Source organism: Enoplosus armatus, chromosome 22, assembly GCF_043641665.1.
Source record: "Enoplosus armatus isolate fEnoArm2 chromosome 22, fEnoArm2.hap1, whole genome shotgun sequence".
NCBI lineage: Eukaryota > Metazoa > Chordata > Actinopteri > Centrarchiformes > Enoplosidae > Enoplosus > Enoplosus armatus.
Genome location: NC_092201.1, coordinates 14671131 through 14686372, shown reverse-complemented (window position 1 = coordinate 14686372; position 15242 = coordinate 14671131). Strand labels below are relative to the sequence as shown.

The 15242-nt window shown below is 43.6% G+C and overlaps 1 protein-coding gene across 1 annotated transcript in view; it reads left to right on the top strand.

Annotated features, from left to right (window-relative positions):
* nav3 (neuron navigator 3) overlaps positions 1 to 15242 on the top strand; it is a 182274-nt gene that overhangs the window by 146976 nt on the left and 20056 nt on the right. The window contains exons 15-23 of the mRNA XM_070929387.1: positions 457 to 719; positions 2042 to 2768; positions 4031 to 4459; positions 5331 to 5372; positions 7398 to 7555; positions 8375 to 8569; positions 9091 to 9143; positions 10437 to 10460; positions 12291 to 12368. Of these exons, the coding sequence (XP_070785488.1) occupies positions 457 to 719; positions 2042 to 2768; positions 4031 to 4459; positions 5331 to 5372; positions 7398 to 7555; positions 8375 to 8569; positions 9091 to 9143; positions 10437 to 10460; positions 12291 to 12368 (1969 nt within the window). The remainder of the gene's footprint in view (positions 1 to 456; positions 720 to 2041; positions 2769 to 4030; positions 4460 to 5330; positions 5373 to 7397; positions 7556 to 8374; positions 8570 to 9090; positions 9144 to 10436; positions 10461 to 12290; positions 12369 to 15242) is intronic.

The following is a 15242-nucleotide window of genomic DNA, read 5'->3' as shown; positions in this document are numbered from 1 at the left end:
GCAGAGACTTATATCTCTTTGTGGTGGCTGTGTGTTTAAGTGATGCTATAACGGATCAGAGCTTCAGCATGTTTTAGACTATTACCTACAAATAGTCAATATTTTACATCGTTGCTGACCATTTTATTAAGCATATCTTGACTTTTTTTCCCCCACCAAATAGGTTTCAGTATGCCAAGAAAATAACTTTAAAGACATTTGAATTGCTTAAAATTGGTAATTATTGTGCATTCATGTTGCAATTTATGTTTTTTTTTTTATCCTCAACATTGCACTTTCATTACATGGTACTGTAGTGGTGAGCAGGTACTCCCCTACTGGTGCATTTCAGGACACCACAGATTCATTATTTCACTGAACCATCTATTGATATTTTCATGTGCTTCCTTTGACACCCACCACCCTCCAGTCCCAGCGAGGAAGCAGGTCCAAGCATGCAGAGCAGGAGGTGAGCAGCAGCTGGGCCGGAGCCGAGGACCTGAAGAAGGTGGAGGAGGAGCTGGACGCGAGCATGGACCCCAGCAGCGGCTCCTCCCGCTGGAAGCCTTCCTCATCCTCCTCTTCCTCTCAAGCCCAGGGCCAGTATGAGGACGCCGGTCAGAAGGCCGCTGCGCTAGCCCAGATGTCCCAGACGGGCTCGTGGAGGAGGGGCATGACGGCCCAGGTGGGCATCACGCCACCCAGGACCAAGGGCACGTCTGCTGCCCTCAAAACACCAGGTAGGAGATGCAACATGTCGTTTTGTTTCTTTAAACAGATATAATCGGCTGTAGTAGGACACTCAATGTGAGGAGGGGTTGATTGGGTTGCCCCAAAATGTAATTTTTTAAACCAACACAAGATGCATCAGGGTAGAAAAGCAGTGAAACAAAATATTCAAAACCACAAGGTACCAAACAGAAAAGGTGTTTTTCATTGTACGGGACGCTTGAAGATCAAATATTATTGTTATGTATGAAATTTATGAGATATGAGATATTAAGATGCAAGTGTGCCAAAATTAGATTAGTGATCAAACAGGAGTTCAAAACTCCAGTTTCCTTGTCAGCAAACCAAGGTGATGAATGAATACGAATGTACAAACAACTACACGCTTCATTTTAAAAAGGATCACTTGTGGTGCCTTTGTGTTTTCCTTTTTTCGATAAAAATAATCTTTAAAGCTTATTTATTGTATTCCATTTACAAGTGTGCACTCATGATCATGTTCTCATGCAGTAAGAAGCATTCAGTCTCTTTAAAACGTTATCAAATCAGCGTGTGTTTGACTAACTTTGTGAACCATCAATGCCTTTTCAGTGCATTGAAAATCAACTGTTATGTGCTTAGTCCAACAACTTAGAAACTTACCATGAAACACTTAAACCCTCCATACAGACACCAACAGATGTATTTCCTAAAGCAAATAATCTTTTGGAACATTTTTATCAGCTCTATAATCTATACAATAAGACCCTTTATAGTTCTAATTCATTAAGACGACCTTCTAATCACAGCAGTCACGTTTAACTTGTCATAATAGGAAAAGGGGTGTTACTAATAACATTAACGATGGCTCTGTCCTATTCAAGTGTCCCAGTAAGCCACTAAGCCAGCATGAACAACACCAGGACCCTGAAACTGAAGCAGCTAAATGGAATTCAACCATCATTACTTGTATTACTTAAACCTGTCAAAATGCCTTCAGTGAGAGAGGCCTGTAATGTCCTTCACTTTTATACTAATGTTGATTTTGGAAGAAGATGTTTTGGAATGGAGCATGATGAGTCGCAGCAGATTTGTTGCATCTGCCCAAAAACTATTTGATGATTCTTTTCACTGATACCTGCCCTCAAACGTTCTGCCCACTCAGCAAGTTTAGCAGTTTTGTTGCAGATAAGTATTGGTTTTCAGTGCAGGCGTCTGGCTGTGGGCCAAAATGCACACCTTTTTCTTTCTTGCTCCGTGGCCCCAAAGGTGATAACAACAAGTGCTGGGCCAAGAATCTGCTGAGGGTAATGTTTTTGTAATTGTGTTAATAAGTGTTTATGCAAATTGACAGGCAAAACTGATGATGCCAAGGCCTCAGAGAAGGGCAAGGCGCCTTCCAAGAGTTCAGCTAGCATCCAGCGCTCACCCTCGGATGCTGGGAAGAGTAGTGGAGACGAAGGTAAGAAACCTCCCTCTGGCATTGCACGCCCACCAACCACTGGCTCTTTTGGATACAAGAAGATCCCGGGTCCCACTGGTACCCTCATCACCTCCAGTGGTGCAACGCTCGCCAGCGGCTCAGCGACCCTGGGCAAGGCGCCCAAATCCTCAGCTGCCCTCGGCAAAGGCACAGGTATCGGCGGTGTGCGTAAGACCAGCCTGGACGGCTCGCAGCCCCAGGATGACGGCATTCTACTCAGCTGCAGTGGCTCCAAATTGACCCTGCAGTACCGCTCTCTACCCAGACCGGCCAAATCCTCCAGTGGGGTGGCAGCGGGGCGCAGTGGGCATCGCTCCAGTTCCAGCAGCATCGACTCCAACGTCAGCGGCAAGTCAGCTGGAGGGGCAGCGACACAAGCGGGTGCCAAACGCAGGGACGGAAAAGTGGGCTCAGACCGCTCCAGCCCCATCACCATTAACCAGACAGACAAGGAGAAAGTGGCGGTGTCAGACCAGGACACAGCAGCAGGACTATCCACCTCCCCCAAGTCCAGCCCCACCTCCAGTTCAACAGGCCAATCCGGCCTCAGGCAGCCGGGCTCCAAGTACCCCGACATTGCTTCTCCTACGTTCCGCAGGTCAGACACACAAAACATGCCTACAGCTGCTGTTCTGTCTTTGTCCCTCACCATGTGTGTTTCTACGTGGATCAAGCATTTCATCGCATACTTTTTCAGCCCCTTGATTATTAGCAAAGAGGGATGGGTTTTTTTTACAGTACAGCACACATGCCTTTAGCTGCAACTTATTTTAAAAAAGATTCAGACGATGTCATCGACACATCTATTTCAGAATTTGAAGGTGTTCTCATTCATTATGATGAGCTGATGTTTGTGGTGCACAGCCATGTTTTCGTGACGCAAGCTGTTCCTCAGACTCCTGTAACAGATAGGGGCCTTTATTGACGATTTCATCCGGTGGTAAAGTCTCACCAAGGCTAATAAAATACTGTTTGGATGCGCAAAATGAACATAAGACACTTAATCAATCATATTTCAGCTTCCTTCATAGGAAAATTGATGAGTAAGTTTACTAGGCCGCACAGCCAAGGGGTGCCATTACATAGATTGTTCCCCGTGGAAGGTGATAAGCCACTGCAGATGAAACATATCTTTACCCCAAAGATGAAGGTCTGATGGCTTTTCATTCCGACCAGGCAAATCCAGCTTAGCAGTCTTGATCAGAACAGACAGGAGACAGGAGTCTCTCGGCACGCTGATCCCTGACTCATTAGAAGCACACGTTCGGCAGGCGTGTCCAAACATCCGTCCCATCCGATCTGTCAAGCCGACCCGTTTCATCCGCATGTCTTCAAGCTTCTTTTTTTTTTTCCCCTCAAGAGAGCTTCACCTATATATTTTATGTGATTGCCATGACAGACTGGGACAGGCACAATATGAGTAGCAGGCTGTCTGAGCATATGTGGGAGGCAAACGGAGTTGAGTGGCCTAACAGATTAGGTTATTTAAAGTCACAGGGTTGAAACAGGCAAAGCTGTGAAAGCAGATGTGTCGATGTAAATTACTGAGAGCGCACGACTGAAATGAGGTGGAGTTTGCTGCGAGGGATAAATGTGTTGGGAAGTATGCTGAGTATTTTGTCTGTGGTTTAAAGTTGGTATTTTTCACTCTACTGCACTGATCCCTGAGTTTCCTGATGGGTGTGACCAATGCAGTAATACAATTTCATATGTAATCCACATTAGATAACCTCAATGTAATCCACTTTCTCAAACCCAAAGTATACCAAACTCCTTCATTTTCCAGTATGGATCTTGCAGATGCTCATCACTTGTCCTTTGAGCATTTCTGAATGACTGCACCCACCTCTCTACCCCCAGATTGTTTGGCACCAAAGCCAGCAGCAAGCCCAGCTCTCCGGGCACGCCCGACTCTGGCAAGTGCCCCTCAATATTGGGCAGCCCCCACGGCACGCTGGCGAGGCAGGCCAGTCTGGACTCGCCCTCCTCTGGCACGGGGAGCCTGGGCAGCGCGGGCGGCCTGAGCGGTGGCAGCAGCCCGCTGTACGGTAAAACCCCTGACCTGTGCACTGACCTGTCCCCGGCCTCCAGCCCGGCCTCTGGCCTCTCCCTGCCCTCCAACGCTCGGCCCTGGCCTGCCTGTAGCTCGTCAGCTGGCAGCAAGGACACACTGAGCTGCCAAAGCATGACCAGTCTGCACACCAGCTCTGAGTCCATTGATCTGCCGCTGGGCCACCATGGGCCCAAGGTTACACGAACCGGCAGTGTCAAGTCCACCCTGTCTGAGGGGTGAGTAACAGGGAATACGATTGGGCTGAATCGTATTCATTGTTTCATTTGAGAACAGAGACAAAAAGACCCTAAGATGTAGACACACAATGCAGGGGAAGCCAAAGTAATAATAATGATAATAATACGAAATAAAATCAATCCAGCACAAAGATTAGTTGGAGTTAAGTTTCTTTGTCTGGTGTGGTTTTGGTATTATCAAAAAAAAATATTTTAAATGTACAAAAATCTAAATTCAGTACATACTGTATTTATATAGTTCAGTTTGGCCAGGACAGACGTGAAGCAGTCTCCCTATATTATACCACAGCATCTAGCTTATGACTAATAGTTCTACTACTCACTGATCTGCAACTTTGCCACAGGTAGTCTATTGCATTGACCAGCTACCAATCTTATTGTTTCTGGGATCACCATTGAAGGCATTTAACACAGCCGAGACAACAGTTGTTGTGGGCCCAAAGCCATGCCAGAAAAAGTACCGTCATGAATTCAGATCATTTCAGATGCTCATTCCCATGAGAAGTCTTTATCAGGGTGTTTCCATTGTTTTGTCCACACACTGTGCATGCAATACATCACAGAACGTAGAATAAACAGGGCACAAGTTTGTTTTTCCCTTACTAGCTCAGCTGTACGTCTCAAAAATGAAACAATTGATTTGAATATTGCCTGTGTTTTATATTTGTTGTCCGTTGTACTGTGAAGCATTAGTAATGTCTTTTTTTTTCCTCCATTGTGTACGTCTTTGTGTATGTGTGTGTCAAAAGTCGAGTTTGTAAAATGTGACCAAAGTCTATTTTCTCATGTTTCACAAGAACAGATGTTTTCTGGTGTTCATCTAATTCACTCATCCTCTGTGTTTTAACAGCATGCCTCTTGACAGAAACACGCTTCCCAAAAAGGGACTGAGGTACAACACATCTGCAGCCAGATCCCATTCTCAACTCTTCTTCTTTTACTCACTCACATAGATCATGAGTATACATTTGCATGAAAACAATCATTCAAGCGTACTTTCCATGTTGTTGTACGTGTTGCATGGTGTAGCAACGTCTACAGCAGTGACTCCCAACCAGGGGTACCTGTACCCCAATGGGCTACTTCTGCGATTGCTTGAGGATATGTGGAAAGAAGAAGCTCAACCAAACCAACCAAAAGATAGAAGTTGAAATTGAAATAAAACATGTATCCTCACATTGAGCAAGATATTACACCTAGGGAAGAAGTAACTAAGCAAGCAAGCAGAGAAGCTGAAACAGCTCAAAGTGACGGATAAATGGTTGAAATATTTAGCTAAAAAATATGTAGCTCTTGCTACTCTGCCAAATGAATGTTAAATAATGTAATTGATGAGTAATGGATAAACAGTTCAACTAGTTAAAGTAAATGGATAAATGGTTGAAATAAACAGAAGTCAGAGGACTTCAGAGTTCATCTGACAGGGCTGTGGATGTACAACTGACAAAAAAGGTTGGGAACCACTGATTTTCTGAATCTTCCGATTCTCTCATGCAGCATTCTCATTGCAGGATCACATTTCTGCACAAATCAGACGAGCTGTGGATTAAGACTTTTTTTGCAGAATGCATTATGCCGTAAATTACGCAGAGAAATGCAAAACACATTCTCATCTGTTATATCTTTTAACATGCTTTGGTCAGTCGTCGTTTTTGACGTCACTGATGGCTCTCTCCTGCCTCAGGATCTGATTTCATACCACAGATCCTGAAGTCCAGATCACATTTATAACTCTGCTGCCTCAGATGATCAGGCAGGAATGTGTTTGTCCGTCTGTCTGTGTGTCTGCTACTCTTTGTGCATCCTCATCCGATTCTCATCTCATGCACTGTTCGAGATGACAGAGCAGTTCTTCCTCAGCCCCCCAAAATGGCCTAAACCTCCTGATAACATTTGCTCTGTTAGCTGAGGGGGAGAAGTAGAATGGATACTTTGAATTTGGCTGGGGACTAAAGGGACTGAGACAGAAATACCATAACCCATTCATCACAGTGGCACAACCTCTGCAGGGAACAACCTCTCTAGCCAATTATACAGTACTGCTGCTGCAGAGGGCTTGGACGGGGCATGCTGGTTTCAAACCATTCTTTCATTTCGATGGCATATGGTGCTCATGCTCTTTTTGGGCTCAAAGCATCTGATCCTATTCTACACTTTATGCCTGTTGGATGTGATGTTCAGTACAGACTGCAGTGTTTACTTCTCAACAGTTTCTTTATGCACCATTGATTTTTACAGCCCTCTGTTCACATCTTAAACCAGGCAGCATTTGTTGCCTGATCCTTAGATTTCTTAGAAATTAAAAAGGCATGTTGGTCCCGCTTATGGGCATTTTAAAGTACACTGAGTCAAACACTGACCCTTGGACATTTCAGTCTGTTCCATTTCAACTCCAGTGAGGCACGAATGCTGCTGTGTCACACCAACACACTCTTAGACACCCAATCCCTGGTGGAGAGAATACGAAGCACAGGCGCTGGGGACTGGAGCAGGGTCAGATGTGACAAGCGTAGTAATGGGGGCGTTGGAAGGAAGACGGCGCTGAAAAGGGATGAGTGCAAACTCAATTATCACCCTCAGAGGATTAAATATGGCCGATTGTCATGCCTACGATAAGGGGGCCTTCTGTTGCTGAGCCACTTTGGTGCTGGGGGAAGAAGAGATGAACGGCAGTGTCAGTGTGTTTGGCAGCTTCGAGCCAAAGCTGTGTGTGTGTGTGTGTGTGTGTGTGTGTGTGTGACTATGTGTGTAGATGCATGCATGTAAACATCTGTGTGGTGCGGCTGCATGCTCTTTGCCATCTTCTTCTTCTTCTATGCAGCTCTGCACTCACCTCATGACCACAGAACTTCACTGCTTGGATTTTCCAAATGTATCTCTTTTAGCCCCGAGTTCACTGTGTCTTTGTGGGATTCAGGTACCCTCCGTCCTCCCGACAGACGTCCCACGAGGAAGGGAAGGAGTGGTTGAGGTCCCATTCAACAGGTGGCCTCCAGGACACAGGCAGCCAGTCCCCGCTGTCTCCTCCTGGAGCTTCCTGCAACACCACTGGAAAATACCACTACTCCAACCTGCGTAAGTCTATAGGAATAATCTCTAATTGTAGCACATAGATAGTTGAGTTATAGTATGTCCACAGGCAGTGAATATCCAGTTTTTGTATTTGCTCTCAGTGATTTTACTAGGCAGTGTAAATATGAACCCAGAGTTTTAGATAGAGCCTATACAACTCGCCACCAGCCTTCGTGAATGGCCCAGAATGCTTCTGATTTAAAAATAAACCAAACTGAGTGCGAAAGAAAGTTCTGCAATCAAAGGAGATCTTTGATACATGCAGCCTGAATTCAAATATCACAGACACAAAGAAACCAACAAGGACCAACAAAAGATGAACACCAAGGCACCTCAAGCCAAATGGTCCAGATCTGCAGCCACACAGACCTTTTTATATATATTTTAAGTGTTTTCCATCCATCACAATTCTGCTGGGAATATTAGTGTCTTACTCTTTCATAATATGTACTGTATAGCTGCTGTTTGTTTTTGTTTTGTTTTTTGTCTTTTTCATGATTTGAAATTGTTTGACCACATTTCTAAAGCTCTTTATTTAAAATGTTTGTATGTTCCTAAAATGTGTGGAAAATAATGTATGTGAAACAGGAAATGACAGTAAACACATTGCCTTGGAAACAAACTCTATGATACTGGACCGTATGATTCAATTTAAAAATCTACAGAAAAATCCTAGCACATCTGCTACATTATTCGACCATATCCAGCTGTTAATGGTTCATTATTTCCTGATGCATTTTACACATGCACAAATGTAGCTATATCAGGGAGAAAATATAACTTACCAGCACTGATTTTGGTGTTTCTCTTTCCTCCGTGCAGTGAGCCCCACTAACATCAGCCAGTATAACCTGCCACCAGGCAGCAACAGCATGAGCCGCTCCAACAGCATCCCAGCCCAGGACTCCTTTGACCTGTACGGAGAGGGTCACCCACTGGGTGGCAGCGCAACCTCCCTGGAGGATCGACCACGGGCCATCAGCCGCTCCGGCTCCTTCAGGGACAGCACTGACGAAGGTAGGACCCACTCTGGGACGCGCTCTTAAATACACTCTTAAAATGAATGTTCCAAAAGTGACCTCCCTACTAAGAAGCCATTAGAAATAATTTTAGGGCCACATTCACCAAAGCAAAGTCCCATCAGTCATCGAGCACTTTAATACCAGCTTTAATGAGCTCTCACTGTGTGTTCATTCTGTGAGTGACTTGGCTGGTGGCTCGCTCCGCTTTGATCCTTTTGTGGATGATGTAAGAGGCTGTGATTGCATCCACATAGAGGTCAGCTTTTTAACGGGCAAATCCTGTTTGGTTTTTTTTCACTGGCTTCTTATAGCTTTACACAGCTCACATCATCTGAATGAGTTACCACAGCTATCAAGTGCTAATCTCAGTCAGCTGGGCAATCAAGAATAAATAAGAAAGCAATTAAAATGACTTTCGAACTGACACATGGTCCCGTTCATTAGAAAAGGTAGAATATTGTATGGTCTGTAGCAAATAGCAAGTAATTTATCATTAATCTCCATGTGTGCTTACAGTCCATGGCTCTTCATTGTCTCTGGTCTCCAGCACATCTTCACTGTACTCCGCGGTAAGTAGCTGTCCTGCATTTCTTCCTAAATTTACAGCTATTCAGAATCAGCGTTTGTGCTGTATATCTAAAACTAGTAAACCATGGTGCAAACTCATCGTTAAAGCTGCAACAATCACTATTCTTATATTAACAATGCATCAAATGACTACATGTAATGTGAAAGGAGTTGCTCGTAGTGACAAACGCACAGAGAATTATAACCCACCTTTGCAGTTCCGCTCATCTCTTGTTTTTGTATTTTAGCCACTTTCCACTCATTGTTTTGGTTTTCCTACCTGCAGCTTTAACGTTTTGGTTGAGTCCCACCGCTCTCATCAGTGCTGTTTTAGTGACTAGCTGGTGAACATAGTGGAGTAAATATCAGACTTTTATTAGCCAGGCGGCCAGAACCACAACTCCAAATGTCTGCTAAATGTGCAAATATGCTACTGTTTGCGTACAAGTTCGCCAACTTTATAAGGCGAGAATGCGTCAGTGTTGTGTTTACAGCTTGTGTCACTGCCCCCAAGTGGTCAAAAAAAAATCAGTTTTAAGTTGCACTCCCTCATTTTGTTATCTCACCCAACAGCACCCAAACTGACACAACGGTGAGCTACATTAGATTGTGCTTTTAAACACTGATTGCTGGTGTAAAGTGTTTTGCTAATCTAAAACGGCTGCATACAGAAGAGTGACCGTTTCAAGGCTGAAATCATCCAGATTCTTCCAATGGGACAAGCACAGAGTTAAATCAAAGCCTTCAGCTCTTCCCAGTGATGCCAAGTGGCATTAAATCTCACATGCACTCTTCCAGTATTTCTGTCTGCTCCCTCCTGTTTCTGTAGAACCAAAATACAACTTCCCATCATGCTTCTAACATAACTTTGGCAGATAAGACTGGACAAGTGTTGGGTTTCTAATAGCACAGGCGGCACTCCAGTCTTAATGTTCAGTGAGGCAGCAGATTAGTTATAAGGAGAATCTAATCGATTACCACCCACCTCTGCCTGAGACAAGTTGCAGAGAAAAGGCCTGGATGAATTATGGAGATTGTTTAAAAGTTTTCCCTCAGGTCAGATTCATTTGTTTGTTTTGTGGTTATCGAAGACATTTTCCATTTTATCCAGAGTTTAGTTTAATTCTCTCCGTCTATGTGTTGGCCATTTCATCATGTCTCTTCAATGACAATGAAATGCTTCTCGTGCTGCGTATTCTAATTCATTTTTCAAAGACGCTGGATTGACCACAACCCACAGAGCCAATAATCTCTTTTGTGTTTTGTTTTTGTTATGTATGCGTCTCTCCGTCCAGACGGAGGAGAAAGCACACTCAGAGGTAAGGATGGGTAATATTCCATCTGTCTGCATGTCTTCTTCTCTTCACCACCTTCCTGCTTCACATTCAAGCAGTTAGAATCCATTCACACCTTGTAGCTGCTCAGTGTAGCTGCAGCGCTGCACTGCTGGCCACTGAGCAGCTCTGCAGATGCGGGTGTGGGGTTAAGTGCCTTGCTCATGAGCACGTCAGAGGTAGCTTGGAGGAAGAAAAAAAAGGAGTTTTTCTTATTCAGTCCCAATTGCCTGATCTTTTTCTGGGATTCCCGTCAACAACCTCCATGTCATACGCATGTTTTGCTGCCCTTCAGGTGACTGCTGGCTGCTTTTGTGTGTCTGTACGTCTTAACGTTTGTGCGTCTTTCTGTTGCACTGCATCTGTATTCGATGAGAGTCTGTCTAAGTCAATCAAAGCACAACCAGTGATATTTGTTCAGATAGATGTGGCCTAATGAATGATAAGTTTGAACCAAAAAGTACATAAGTATGAGAAAAGTGATGGTGGCTAGTTCTGCAATAAAGCAGTTTAACCCCATGTTGCATTGCTTTTTATTATTGCATTTACTTCATAACTACATGAATAACCACAAAACCTTACTGTGCTACATGGCTTATATAATTTACTCATTACAAAAACTTACACTATACATATGTATATTGCATGCCCTGCCCTTTGTCTCTTTTTTGTTTGGCTCCGTTCAACATTCCTGTTCAGTTTATCACTGATTCTTCTTTGATTTTCTGATTTCTGATTTCTTTTTCTCTGTACTTGTTCATTTGTGCTTCAAGCTCAAGTTTGGATCAAACAGTATTGGCAAATACACCTTGGTGTTTGTTTTAACCCTTGCCAGATGGGTGGAGTTTAGCATCTAGGACAGCTCATTAAGTGCAAACTGACAATGGTGGACTACAGTCACTGTGCAGTACCACATGGGACCCAATGCCGGTTCTTTTCCCCTTCAAATCTGACTCACAATTGATGTTTTTCTACTTTCACATCCTGAGACAGGTGACCTACACATGACTTGGATTTGTCATCCTTTTCTTGAGACATTTCTTGCCAACACAACAGCCACTTGGCTGAGCAGTGTTGGCATGGAGGAGGAGAAACAGCAAGCAAAAGAAATCCTAAAAAGGACTTGATTGGTTGTTGTTGTTTTTTAATAATTCTCAACTGAGTAAAAATCAAAATCTCATCTCCTAACATGTCAAAACTGTCAATGAAATGTGTCGGAAACAAGAGGGAAATGTGTCCTTAAATATGTCAGAAAACTGGCAGCAATTTGGAACTAAGCATGAAGATCCTCAGTGTGAAAGAAATCAAATCCTTTCTTGTACTTGTCCACTTTGGTAAACTGTCACATCTGGCACTTCGCTTATTATATAAGACACAGTATCAGGTATTTGCAAATACTATTTGACCCCGGTCAGAAATACTTACCCATTTCTCTTGCTTCGCTGCTCAAAGTCTAACCATGAGACAACCGGTGCTGTGGCTTGTGATAACTTCTCTCTCCAGCCACGTCATGTAGTACATGCTGTTTGATGGAGGCATGCGACATAGTGTTAATTTTTACTCTTCTCTTTTCAATCAAGGGCCAAACAGTCCTAAATTCCACGGTAATCCCCCCACACTTTGTGTTCACACTTCACCCCAGTGTCTTTTTTACACAGCATTACCATGTAACAGCACAGTTTTTACATCAAAGTTATCAACACAGGAGTTGCAAGTTCAACGCCTCTTTGCATTACAATCAGTCTTATTTTCTTTGTTTTCTTTTCCTGGGAGCGCTAACTCTGCGTTTACCTCCACACTTTCTTCCCCAACCAGCAAATCAGAAAGCTGCGTCGGGAGCTGGACGCCTCTCAGGAGAAGGTGGCGACCCTGACGTCTCAGCTGGCTGCCAATGTGAGTTTGTTTATTTCAAAAGACGCCGTCAAAACAGCCGGCTCATTTGCATGATAACCTGCTGTCAGAGAGCTTTTGTGGGAAGCGTTGCCTATCGAAGCTCTGGAAGGAATATAAATCTTTCAGACGCACAGTAATTCCTTTTCTCTGTGTTTGAAAGCGTTTATGTAGGCTGTTGCTTGTTTGGTTTTGCTGTTGTGTGTGTGTGTGTGTGTGTGATTTTTCCTTAGATGGGATGTTTTCTTTTGTGCATTTGTGTGTCTACGGTACAGCGAGGATTGTCTCTTTGCTTTTGTCTCAGCCGGTGGGGTTTCAGCGAGAACAGGAGCCTCTCCCGAATTCAACCAAGCAGGGAGAATCAAATAGAGATAGACGGGCACCAAAAGAGAACAGGGAGATGAGGATAAGTGAATCTAGACTCAAAAGCGTCATGCGTGGGTGGAACAGAGTGAGATACAGAGACCTCCAACCCCCAGACGGAGCTGTCTTTGTGCTGAGATGCAGCTAGATTGACAAACTCCAGTGTGTGATTCGGCTTAGCCCCACCACCACCACCACCACCACCACCCTCAATGCCAAGTGCCAGATCAAGCGTAGAGGCAGGCGGGGTCTTCGCTTCGGTCCGACGCTTTGATCACAAAGTTGACAAATGGAAGAGGAAGACAGGACTTTATATGAGAGTTATGTAGGGACAGTCAAACAACTTTTGGTTTGTTCTGGTCATGTGCATTAACAGTAAATCTCACATCGAGCTGTACTGTAACTCTGCATAGAGCTTCCCATGGACAGCAAAGTCTCAGTGGAATAATTCACCAGTCAATGCTCTTAAAGGGGAACTCAACCAATTTTACACATCAAGAACTGTTTACAGGTCTTGGAGAGTACTGCTGGGTATGTGGAAAAAAAAGTTGTATAAAGCCTTTTTTTTGGCTCCAGAGGGAGCTGCACGGAGTCTGATAAATGTCCTCAAGTGATGTCACTTGAGTCAACGCCGGTTGGGGCTGAAGACTACGAAAGTTTGAAAATGAAAAAAATATTAGAAAGAAGCCAGCTTACCAGACCTGCGATTTTGGGGTTCGCTGCCTTAACACCAGTTTGACGGAGGGTTGGTATGGCTTTGGTCTCTGCTAACTCCAAAGGTTGTCCGATTCACATGTTGTGTCTTTTTAGCTAGCTTGCTAACATTAGCCACTGCTAAGCCTACGTTCAGTAATGACCTGTCCTGTGCAGTCATCAGGGCTAACGTCAAGCTAGCTGTTGACGATGTACCAAATTACTTTTGCTGTCGAGGAATTAGTAAAGCAATGGAATAACGTTTTCAGTGGGTAATATGTAATGAGTAATTGACTGCATTTTTCCAGTAACTTGCCCAACACCGGTGTGTATTTGGTATACAGAGACTGGTGGTGTAGCTAGTGTGACTCACACACGAGTCAGCGCTCACTCAGCTCTGTCTGTGCTTCACAGTGTGCCACATTTACAGGCTTCATAACACATGTCACCACCTCCGGACACCAGCGATGAAGCCACTTTAGAGCCTTGAATTAAAGAAGAGACAAGTCACTGTCACTGGTGTCAAGTCCGTAAGTCCACCATTGAATCCTTCAGCAACCTCGCAGCTGTTGCGGGCAGTTCGCACCCACATTTTATGTGTAGTGTTTTACAACATTGTAAATACAGAGAATTCTTACACTTTCTTTACAGTTCAGTGTGGTTATAGTAAAGTAGAAGCTAGTGGATGCAGCATCATTATGTACAGTATTTGATACTAGCTGCTTTCAAAAGCTACTGGCAGGACAATAATTTACGCTTTGCAGGGGCCAAATCATTTGATGACATTGACATATCTTTTGTAATATACGTATAGCTCGTGTAGCTCGTGTTTTGTGTAGCAAAAGTATTTAAAAAGAGATATAATCCAAGACACAATCTGAATAAAATAGTGTCTCGCCATATCTGTTGTTGATATTGACTGGCCCTTAAGAGGGTCACTGAGCATCAGCAACAGCAGTGGAGAAGGCTACCCGTCTCATGCCATACTGTGCCAAGCCATATGCTAACACTTGCCCGACAGGAACCCATATGTGCTCCCACTCTGATGTTAGAGGCTTGGGATTTGAAAAAAGGCTGTGCTGTACTGCAGCTGCATCACACTGTATCTACATGACAGCGCGGTGGGCTGCCAGTGCTGTAAGCTCATTTTATCCTCCCAGTGGGGAGTGCGAGTCTATAGAAATGTCCTCACAGGCTGTCCACCCACGGTCCAAAACTATACACTCCCTGTGACATCGCTTAAACATATACGTTCCTGAACACATGTGGAAATACATGCATTTGTACAGGAGCCAACATATTGGTATATATTTGGCTAAACAATATTCGTGAACTTCGGCACACATACTTACAAATGCTTTAAAAAAAAAAAAGGTATTTTCAAAATGTCAGCTTCTCAGGAAGAAGACAGAACAGCCTTGTTTTTAAAGTCACTTTGAACGTCTTCGAGGACATCTTGCTTTCTTAATGTGAGGTTATGTAAAACTAATTCCTTCGCCGTTTATTCTTTAATACGTATATATATATATATATATATATATATATATATATATATATATATCTCAGTGTGTACACTAAAAGGTCGTTTCATTTTGGTTGTGACTTCAACTTAATGCATATTTGACCTTATCTTCAAGCATCCAAATGTTTTCAAATGTCCTTAAAGTTTAACCATAGAAATCACCAAAATTGTAGTTATGATAATGTCAAAGTATATGTTTTAAGGTTAGAAATGGAGGGTATTTTGTGGGGGAAAAGATTTGTGGAACAGGCCCAAGTGTTGTTATGTTAACTTCCAATGGCTGAATGCGTTTTCGTTTC